Here is a 10,083-nt window from a genome sequence, read left to right as displayed (position 1 = left end):
TCCATTAAAAATAAAAAAAGCCTGCATGGCTGACTCTCAGTTTGTCCAGCTCAGTGATATCGATAAATGGAATCGTGGTTTTTCCACAGACTTTATCTACCTGAACACCTCTGGGCTGTTTTCTGGGGTTATAGTATCCCCCTTGCCCAGGAGAAGCAAATTTGGGAGCATAAGTGACTTGCCCAGGTAATGCTGTGGGGAGGACTGGAATGAGCTTTTCTTCCCCACCATAACAGTCTTTGCTCCTCTTTCTAACCCGGGCAGGGCCTTGCCTGGAACACTCAGGTGAAAGCAGAGTCCCTCTGGGGGCCAGCTGGGCAGTGTATCATTGCCAAGTGCCAGCCAGCCTCCTTCTGCCTGCTGCAGGGCCCCACCATGGTGATCAACCTGACGAAGCCGCTGTGCCCACTGCTGGAGGAGATGAGCCGCGTGCAGAGCCACAGGAATGCCAGCCTGCGTTACATGGACTACGCGGCCGTGCTGGTGCACGGGCTGGCAGGCGTGGCAGGGCTGCTGGAAAACGGCCTCATCATCTTTGTAGTGGGCTGCCGCATGCGCCAGACCGTGGTGACCACCTGGGTGCTGCACCTGGCGCTGTCCGACCTGCTGGCCACCGCCTCCCTGCCCTTCTTCACCTACTTCTTAGCCGTGGGCCACTCGTGGGAGCTGGGCACCCCCTTCTGCAAGCTGCATTCGTCCGTCTTCTTCCTCAACATGTTCGCCAGCGGTTTCTTGCTCAGTGCCATCAGCCTGGACCGTTGCCTGCAGGTGCTGCGGCCCGTGTGGGCCCAGAACCGACGCACGGTGCCCGCGGCGCATCGCCTGTGCCTGGCACTCTGGGCATTGGCGGTGCTCAACACGGTGCCCTATTTCGTGTTCAGAGACACCATCCCACGAAGGGACGGCCGCATCATGTGCTACTACAATGTGCTGCAGTGGCATGACGGGTCCGGGCTGGACGCCGTGTGCCACTCGCGCCAGCTGGCCCTGGCGGTGAGCAAATTCTTGCTGGCCTTCTTGCTGCCCCTGGCTGTCATCGCTGCCAGCCATGTGGCCGTCAGCCTGCGGCTGGGCCGTCGACGGGGTCGCAGGCCCTCTGGCCGTTTCGTGCGCCTGGTGGCAGCCGTGGTGGTGGCCTTTGCGCTCTGCTGGGGCCCTTACCACGTCTTCAGCCTGCTGGAGGCCCTCGCGCATCATCACCGATCCCTACGGCAGCTGGTACGGAAGGGTTTGCCCTTTGTCACCAGCCTGGCCTTCCTCAACAGCGTGCTCAATCCACTGCTCTATGTCTTCACCTGCCCCGACGTGTGGCACAAGCTAAGGCGCTCCTTGCGCAGCGTTTTGGAGACGGTGCTGGCGGATGACAGCGAGCTGGGGGTCTTGGGGAGCCGGCGCCGACGCGCCTCCTCGGCTTCCAGCGTTTCCACCACTGGCAAAGCCGCTGACTCTGTCTCCGGGTCAGGCCCCGGGCGTCTCCTGCGCTGGTTGCGGGGTGCTCGTTCGACGCCCTCCACGAGGGATCGGGCTCCATCCCAGGATGAGGCGGGCCCACTGAAGCGGGAGCTGAGCTGCACCTCCGAGTAAACGGGGGTAATCGGCTCTGCAGGTTTCTGTGCCCTCCCTGCAGGGGCCCACTCCCCCCCGCCCCCAAACTAAGACGTCTTATCTGCTTTTCAAACCTCACGGCGCAACAGGGCCGCTTGGGGGGATCCAGTTAAAATAAATTTTTTTTTTATTTTTTTATTTTTTTTTATTTTTAATTCTTTTTCAAAACTTTATTGATTGATTGTTTTTTTTTCTCCTTTCTTTTTTTTTTTAATGCATAATTTTTTTTTATTTAAACACCTTGATTACATACATGATTGTGTTTGGGTTTCAGTCATAAAAGGAACACCACCCATCACCAGTGCAACATTCCCATCACCCAAGTCCCAAATCTCCCTCCTCCCCACCCAACCCCCGCCTGTACCCTAAACAGGCTCTACATTTCCCTCATACATTCTCAATATTAGGACGGTTCAAAATGTAGTTATTTCTCTAACTAAACTCATCACTCTTTGTGGTGAGCTTCCTGAGGTGAGCTGGAACTTCCAGCTCTTTTCTCTTTTGTGTCTGAAAATTATTATTACAAGGGTGTCTTTCATTTTTCTTAAAACCCATAGATGAGTGAGACCATTCTGCGTTTTTCTCTCTCTCTCTTATTTCACTCAGCATAATAGATTCCATGTACATCCATGTATAGGAAATAAAATAAATCTTAACATTGGGGTAGGAGCCATAGCAAGACACGCGTTAGACTCCCCTATGGTTCCCAGACGCCCCGAAGGAGTGATTTCTGAGTGGCAGTCAGGAGTAAGTTCAGATGTGGCCCCCAAATCAAACCAAATCTGGAGGCAGCTTGGGCAAACGAAAAAAGGGCTCCAGGAACTGCAAAACCAAACCGAACCAAACCCCTGGGGTAGCTGATTCCCTGAGGCTATTGTATATATTTGGTGTGTGTGTGTTTTTGTTGAGGGACAGAAAACTAGAAGCATAAAAAGCGTGCAAAGCACTTTTGATTTCCCTTTTTATATTGAGGGTTTGGGCATTTTGGGGAGGGGGGGGGGAAGATGCTCATGGGGCCAGACTGGGACAGGAATCAGCAAAGTTGGCTGCAAGTAAGGCTACTGTCTCCCTTACCTCCTATCCTATTTTAGGCCCCCACTAACTAATTTTCAGCTGAGCTGATTGCCAGGGGCCCATAAATTGCTGCTGATTAGCAAGAGGAAGAGCACTCTGCCACAAGTCGTTCAAAGCCCAGCAGGACTGTTTATAAGTGTTTATAAAGTGGATCCAAGTGAAGGCACTGTGATTCATCTTTGGGGTAACCTGTAGAACCTCAATGCACTTGACATTTTTATTGAAGTTCATGGCCAGTAGTCTAACTGCATCCCAGCATAGGCCTACAGCTGGGTGGGATCCTGTATGTGTGGGGATGGATGGGACACTCAGCTCTGCAGCAGATGCTTCTGGAGCACCTGGGGACCATGCTGCCATCACCTCCACTTTGTCCTTGACAGGATGAAGGACAGCTGTATTGCCCCTGAACTGTGCTCTTGGGGACTCAGGGCTGGACCCTTGGTCCAGCAGCATGTATGGTGGTAAAAAACACTGAGATGAGCAGTTTCTTATTTCGGTGAAGTATTTCTGATGCTACCCTGGTCCTCAGCACGTGCTCAACAAACCAACAGGCACTCCAACCCCCACCTCCCACTCCTCCCCAAACTTGCCCTCATCTGACACACAGGACAGTTCCATGATTTATTGTTCTCAGCCCTGCCTGTGCTCCTGCAATGTGCTGCTATGGCCAGGCTGCGATGGTGAATTTAATAAATATTTTTTTCTGGAGCAAAAATCTTTCTGCTGGGTGATGTGTCCAGCAGACCAGGGGGGCTTCTGCAGAGAACACTAGAGAGAAACAAAAGCCGCCTTGGCTCCTTGGTTAAACTCCAGGGTGGAAAGAGTAGGGTGGAGCTGGGCTGTTTGCAGGGTGACAGGGTCATGGGGTACAAACATGAAAGGAGGAGACTGCTGGCAGGTCTCGGCTGAGCCCAGGAATTTGGGAACAAACAGCCACATTTCTGGGGAGTTGGGTCTCCCATCAGCTCTGAGAAACTAGAAAAGATGCTGGGGTGTTGGGGCCGGACGATAGCAGTGGGTAGGGTGTTTGCCTGGCTTATGGCCAACCCAGGATGCATGTGGGTTTGATCCCAGTGCCACATGTGGTCCTCCAGCCTGTCAGGCACGATTTCTGAGCACAGAACCAGGAGTAACCTCTGAGACCTGCAGGGTATGGCCTCAAACCAAAACAAACAAAAATAGATGGTGGGGTTGAGGCACTTGGGTAAAGGCAGCAGGAGATGCTGTACTTCTCTTCCCATGCCTGCCAGGACCCAGATTTCTCTTGGGTCTCTGAGCCAGAAAGTCTCATAAGCAAAGAGCCATGCATGGGAGTGGGGTTCTCCTGCTTTGGAGCCAGTCCAGAGATGCCCCTGACTCCAGGTGGTGAGTTCAGCTTGTGGCTGCAGGCCGCTGAGGAGGCTGCTTCTGCAGGGCGAACAGAGTGTCCCGCTTCTCAATGGAGCGCAGCTGCCGCTTCTTGGCCCGCTTCAGCTTAGCAGGGTTTCGGATCTGGGGAGAAACGAGATGGAAATTAGTGCGGCAGAAACGCCCGTGCTAATCCCCAGGGAAAGGGAGCTCCTGCCCACCCTACCCCCCATCTTCCTAGTAGTGGCTGAAGATTGCAGTGTCAGGGAACTGAATATTGGCCCCCGATCTGGCCAACACTCACCACCTGGACGACCTCGGCCTTGCGCTCGTTCTCCAGGCGGCGTCTCAGGTTCTCGGCTCGACGCTCCTTCTTCTCCTGAAATGCAGAGACTGGAGTTGGGACCAGGGAGCCGGCAGCACTCCCAGGAGGGAAGGGAACCCCCAGACTCAGGTAGGACCTGACTGAGTCTCTGCGAGAGCCACCCCAGGACTGCAGGGCAAGACCCACCCCCCACCATCCCAAGAAGGTGGGTGCTTGGGGACTGACGCTTACATGCTATTTGGGCGAGCAATTGTGCTAAAGCCAGGCAAGGTCTATGCAGGCAGGGTGTATTTCTAGCTAGCTACCTCCTCTGCATCTCACCCCTGAAAGCCCAGGTGGTCCTAGAATGCAGGGTGGGGCAGAGAAGGTTCCAGAGCCATGTGGCCCTTGTTCCAATCCTGCCTCTGCACCTGCCTCAGTGGTGCTCCTGGCCAAGCCGCTGAGCTGTTGAAAGGGCCCAGGAGATGGTTGAGTTAATTGAAATGTTTCCTGGTAAGTATGAGCCATAAGCTTAAACCCTGGCTCTAGCCAAAGAGTTAATGGCAAACCTCAAGTGTCCTCCTGCAGTTTGGGATTCCCCCCAGTGAAAGGGGCCCCAATGTTGACTCAGTGACTTAAAGGTAAAGTGTGAGGTTGAGAGATGCTTCTGCCTGGCCAGGAATAAGAAAACTGCAGCTGTGGTCATGAGCTGGCCTAGGGGAATGAATATGACTCTGATGGATGTGGGAGCAGCCCCAGACCATGAAAGGGGGTGGGTGAGAGGGTGCCTCTCTCTATTTCCCTGGGCACCCAGAAAATAGTAAAGGGGAAATGCACACTGGGCTCCTACTCAGGATAAGATCTGGGTTGGATAGGGACCCAGGAAACCAGAGGGCCTCTTCTTGCCTAAGAAGTCAGAGTCCCACAGAAAGCATGGTAAAATCCGGCAACCCTGTGTGAGGGCCAGACCAGATGACCACAGGTTGACCACCATTCTCCTCAGTGGCCAGAATAGGGGTGAGGCATTCTGACCCGCACCCAGTCACAGGGCAGTCACTGACTCAGGCTACCACCACACATTCTCAGCCTGCTGCCTGAGGCTACCAGGAAGGTTCTGGAGGCTGGGAGGGAAGTGTCTGACCCTGGTGGGAATGTTAGATCTGCACCCACTTCCCACATGTGTGAAGTGAAGCCGGAGATTCCCCTGGCTTCTTCCCCTGACCTGAGACTGCACAGCTGCTCTGCCAGATGTCCCCAAGACTTGGGACCTCAGGTCCAGCTCTGCCTTGTGTACCAGCCTGCCCGCCTCAACCTGGGCCCTGTGGCCCCTCACCTGACGGCGCCGTGCTTTCTCCTCTTCCAGGTGTCTCGCGAAGTCCCTGGCCAGCTTCTTCTCCTGCCGCTCCTTCATCTTTCGCTGCCAAGAGGTGCGCAGAGGCTTGTCCTGCACCATGTGGGAGAACCTGGGGCAAGGGAGAGAGAGCTTGTGGTCCCATGGGAAGCACCTTCTGTGCTTTGAGCAAGTGCTTTCTTTTTTCCTCATTTCTGGGACAGCACTGTGGGCTCAGAGACATGGAAGAGCTCCCAGAGGCTACTGCGGGATCAGGGCAGAGGCCAAGGCTGAGTCCTGCCCATGACCAGACAGGAATAATCTAAAAACAGACGGGAGGTCCACTCCATTTCAGGACTCCAGTTTCTCTATTTTGATTTTATGGACCACACCCAGCAGTGTTTAGGGCTTATTCCTAGTTCTGCACTCAGGGATCACTGCTGGCAGTCTTGGGGACCATAATGAACAAGGGACTGAATCCGGATCAGCCTCATAGGAGAGATGGGAATAGGGAAAGAGACTTTTGGGGGTGGTGGTAGTGTTTTTGGGCCATACCAGCAATCTTTAAGGCTTACTCCTGGCTTGAGCTCAGAAGTCATCCTTGTGAGTTTGGGGAACCAAATGGGATGTCAGAGATCGAATCTGGATTGGCTGCGTGCAAGGCAAGAGCCTTATTCTTTGGACTCTCTCTGGTCCTGGGGAATGAATGATTAACTTGACTTAACACCCTGGTGCTCTATTTTAGGTTGATTAAGCCAAGTGTGAACACAAGTGAAATATAATAATATTAATGACCTAAAGGGGGAATGAAGGAAGATAAAGCTAAGGCTCCAAGGCCTGACCCACCTTTCCAACCTGTGTACATTGCCAGGTTAAAGGGAGACTAGAGGGGCCGGAGCGAAAGCACAGTGGCAGGGCGTTTGCCTTGCACACAGGCTGACCGGAACAGACCTGGGTTCCATCCCTGGTGACCCATATGGTCTGTCCCCGAGCCAGGAGCGATTTCTGAGTCCATAGCCAGGAGTAAGCACTGTCGTCACTGGTGTGGCCCAAAAACAATAACAAAAAAAAAAAAAAAAAAGGGCCGGGTAGGTGGCGCTGGAGGTAAGGTGTCTGCCTTGCAAGCGCTAGCCAAGGAAGGACCGCGGTTCGATCCCCCGGCGTCCCATATGGTCCCCCCAAGCCAGGGGCGATTTCTGAGCACATAGCCAGGAGTAACCCCTGAGCGTCAAACGGGTGTGACCCAAAAACCAAAAAAAAAAAAAAAAAAAAAAAAAAAAAAAGACAAGAAAAGAGTCCCAGCCTGAAGGGAAAGGGAAGGTGCCATCTATGAATGCTGCCCTCCCTCTAGAGGAAAGGGGTCCACAGAGGGTGGGAGCAGGCTGGCCTTCCCAGTTGTGACTCCTCACGCCAGATACCCTTTTGCAGTGACACCTGCACTCACCTCTGCTTAGTCACCACTTACCAGAGGTCCCCAACATCAGTGTCATTGGCCCTTAGCCTCCAGATCCCAAAGACATCTGCCTTCACACCTAGCTCACGTGGAGCCTTGGTGGGGGCTGGGATGAGTGAAGTGAGGAGAGTCCTGGGGTCACTGCTTCTTGGAGGCAAGAGCAAAGCCACCAGGTATGCTGTGCCCTGGGCCAACTCTGTCTAGAGCACCCCAACGATGTCCCATTACATTCTGGGCAGGAAAATTCTCAACGGAAATGGCCACCTGTTCTACTTATTGTTTTGAATCACACCCAGCAATGCTCAGGGGCTACCCTTGGCTCTGCATTAAGGAATTAGTCCTGGTGGTGCTCGGGAGACCAGATGGGATGCTGAGGATTGAATCAAAGTTTGGTCATGTGCAAGGCAAACACCCTATCTGCTTTACTATCTCTCCAGCTCCCGGAAATGATCACTTTTAAGCCCATGGGCCTACAATGGCTAACAAAACCAAGTCCCCTCAAAAATCTTTCCTTGCCCTCAGAGCGGCAATTCTTTAAACTTAACGTGATGATGAAGTCAAAGGAGGAGATTTAGGGGGGCTGGAGAGATAGTATAGTGAATAGGATGTTTGCTGGCCAGGAATGAATGGTTCCTGAGTGCAGAGCCAGAGTAACCCATGAGAAATGTCCCGTGTGCCCAAAAACAAAAACGGGGGAATTACTGGAGCAACCGTGCTGTTTATGACAAAGGGCAAGCTCAGGAACAGGTGATGGGTGACAACCTCAAGCTTCCTGTGCAGAAAAGAACTAGGCATGACTCCCTCTCCAGGATCCTGAACAAATTCATCATCATTTGAATACAATTACTAGTCTGTGCGACCACCCAAACCTACGTGATCCCCAACCCCAGGCATCCCTCCAGTCTCTCAAGAAACCCTACCGTTACCCCGCGTTCCCCTTCACCTTTTCTTGCAGGGATCCTTCCACACACGCCCCGATTTAGGCTTCCCTTTGGGGATTACGAGAACCGCCTCCTTCTCCTCCTTGAACTTCTTAAACGCCGGGGCTTGGGCGGGGGCCCCTTTCTGCTTCTTTGCCCGAATATCGTCCTTCGCCTCAATCCGGGTTGGGGGTGTCGTCTTCGACTCAGGGGGACCCCGAGGGGACTCGGGTGGTTGGCTTGCCAGCTCCCGGGGAGGCCCTGAGGGTTCAGGACCAGGGGCTTGAAGGCCTAGAAAAGGTTCTGGAGACTCTGGGCCTGGCTGTAGTAGCTTATGTTTGGGGGATCCCGGGCCTAGCTTCTCCAGATTCCGAACCAAGCCCGAACCCTCTTCTTCTCGGCTGTCGCTTCTTTTGGGGGACTCCTTTGGCCTTGGCTCAAGCAGGGGGTTACCTGGGCACGACTCTGGCCGTCTTTGGGGTGAGTCTACGCCTGGGCCTGGATGCTGCAAGGGCTGGGGGGACCCTGAGTACGGTTCTGGCAGCACTTGGGGGTGCCCCAAGGTTGCACACTGCTGCTGATCGGATGATCCCGGGGATCCCAGGCCCGGCTCCCGCAAGCTCCGAGACCTCGGCCCCGTCGTTTTTTCTGCATTCGACTCGATCTCCACGACGGCCGCTTTCAAAACCGAGGCGGATCTCTCGGGCGCCTCGGGCCTCAGGCCTTCCAGCCGCCTGCTGCGCCGTAGCGGGGTATCCATGATGCTGCCCAAGTTGCAAAATCCCAGACGCACATGCAGCCTTCGGATACCCCGGGACTTCCGGCGCCAGTTTATGACGTCAAAAGCCGCCGCGGCGGAGCCCGGCAAAGCGCGACTTGTTGCTGCGGTCGCCATGTTGGTATTGGGCAAAGAGGCGGGGCCGATGGCGCGAAGCGCATGCGCGGAATACTTAGGCGCGCTCGGAATTGACAGGCGAGTCCTAGTTTTGAGTTCTGAGTCTTGTAACACTGTTTCTTGGGAATAAGAAAGAATCGCCTCAGTTGTGTGTGTGTGTGTGTGTGTGTGTGTGTGTGTGTGTGTGTGTGTGTGTGTGCGTGCCTGCCTGCCTGCCTGCCAGGAGTGATTTCTGAGTGCAGAGCCAGAAGGAACCCCTGAGTGCTGCTGGGTGTGACTCCAAAACAAAACAAAACAAAACAAAATTAAAAAAAAAATTGAGCAAAGACCCGAGGAACCCGAAGGCTAGGCTGGATAGAAATATCTTTAAATCATTTGTGCAATTGGGCAAGGATGCCCTCACCCCACAACTTCTTTTTGGATTTATCATCTGTCACTCTTCTTGTTTGTAATACGTCTGATTTAGCACTAACTCAATCTGAAATAATCCTGAACGCTAGAGTGTTGGTTATCTGATGGATTCCAGAATTAAGAACACAAAGTCTAGAGTTATATATTAGTATTCCTGCTCTTCTTCTCGCACCCCCTTGCTTGAGTATGGAGTCAGGAATGCTCACTTTGTAACTTTTTGGTGAAGTTGTGGTACAGGCATCACAGCACCGATTTTTTTTTATCTTGGGCATTGCATGGTTGGCTCCAGGCCCCCAGCTCCTGCCCCAGTTCTAGAAATAGTTTAGATCTCCCTAGACTCCGTCCAGACTCACAGTGTGATGGGCTTCGTTTGCTCTTTCGCTGGAATCCTCCTTCGTGGCAAGCATCTTTCTTTTTAGGGACTCTATTTTAGGAAACTGCCCCAACTAGCTGGCTTTGCTATTATTCTTAAATCTGCCGGTAAAGGGGTGTGTGTATGGGGGCGTGGAGAGAGGGTGTCTTCAGGATTTCAGGGATTTCAGAGCTCTAGTTCTGCTGTTTCATAATGTCTTAAAAACCATGTTCTCTCCCGCTGCTTGCATGTGAGAGGGCCTGGGAAGTTGTCCAGTTCTGCTGGGGTGGGGTGGAGTGGGGTGGGGGCAGAGGTCAAGGCCAAAGAAGGAGCTCTGGCCACAGGGACATGGCTGAATGTGACCAAGGTGAGGGCAGGAGCCCTGCGTGGCC

General features: G+C 53.4%; 2 protein-coding genes across 2 annotated transcripts; one reads left to right on the top strand and one right to left on the bottom strand.

Annotated features, from left to right (window-relative positions):
- The first annotated feature begins 351 nt into the window (after nucleotides 1-351).
- On the top strand, nucleotides 352-1,584 carry PTGDR2 (prostaglandin D2 receptor 2). Its single transcript, XM_049779915.1, has one exon. It carries the CDS (start codon nucleotides 376-378, stop codon nucleotides 1,582-1,584), a length of 1,209 nt encoding a protein of 402 aa, XP_049635872.1. The 5' UTR covers nucleotides 352-375.
- A 2,180-nt stretch (nucleotides 1,585-3,764) lies between these two features.
- Nucleotides 3,765-8,814, bottom strand: CCDC86 (coiled-coil domain containing 86). The gene is made up of 4 exons (XM_049779726.1): nucleotides 8,057-8,814; nucleotides 5,664-5,793; nucleotides 4,331-4,405; nucleotides 3,765-4,170 (listed from the first exon to the last, which is right to left on the bottom strand). The coding sequence occupies exons 1-4, from the start codon at nucleotides 8,791-8,793 to the stop codon at nucleotides 4,051-4,053; spliced, it is 1,062 nt and encodes a 353-aa protein (XP_049635683.1). The 5' UTR covers nucleotides 8,794-8,814; the 3' UTR covers nucleotides 3,765-4,050.
- Nucleotides 8,815-10,083: the final 1,269 nt, after the last annotated feature.

This window comes from Suncus etruscus, chromosome 9 (genome assembly GCF_024139225.1).
Source record: "Suncus etruscus isolate mSunEtr1 chromosome 9, mSunEtr1.pri.cur, whole genome shotgun sequence".
Taxonomy (NCBI): domain Eukaryota; kingdom Metazoa; phylum Chordata; class Mammalia; order Eulipotyphla; family Soricidae; genus Suncus; species Suncus etruscus.
The sequence above is the reverse complement of the archived record's forward strand: the minus strand, read 5'-3'. Positions and strand labels throughout refer to the sequence as shown.

Excerpts from the sequence above, each read along its gene's own strand:
- CCDC86 (XM_049779726.1), bottom strand. The coding sequence starts at position 8,793 with ATGGATACCCCGCTACGGCGCAGCAGGCGGCTGGAAGGCCTGAGGCCC. Across the intron at positions 4,406-5,663 it reads AGAAAGCACGGCGCCGTCAG|GAGAAGAAGGAGCGTCGAGC; the intron begins GTGAGGGGCCAC and ends TCTGCATTTCAG. Across the intron at positions 4,171-4,330 it reads AGGCCGAGGTCGTCCAGGTG|ATCCGAAACCCTGCTAAGCT; the intron begins GTGAGTGTTGGC and ends GTTTCTCCCCAG.
- PTGDR2 (XM_049779915.1), top strand. The coding sequence starts at position 376 with ATGGTGATCAACCTGACGAAGCCGCTGTGCCCACTGCTGGAGGAGATG.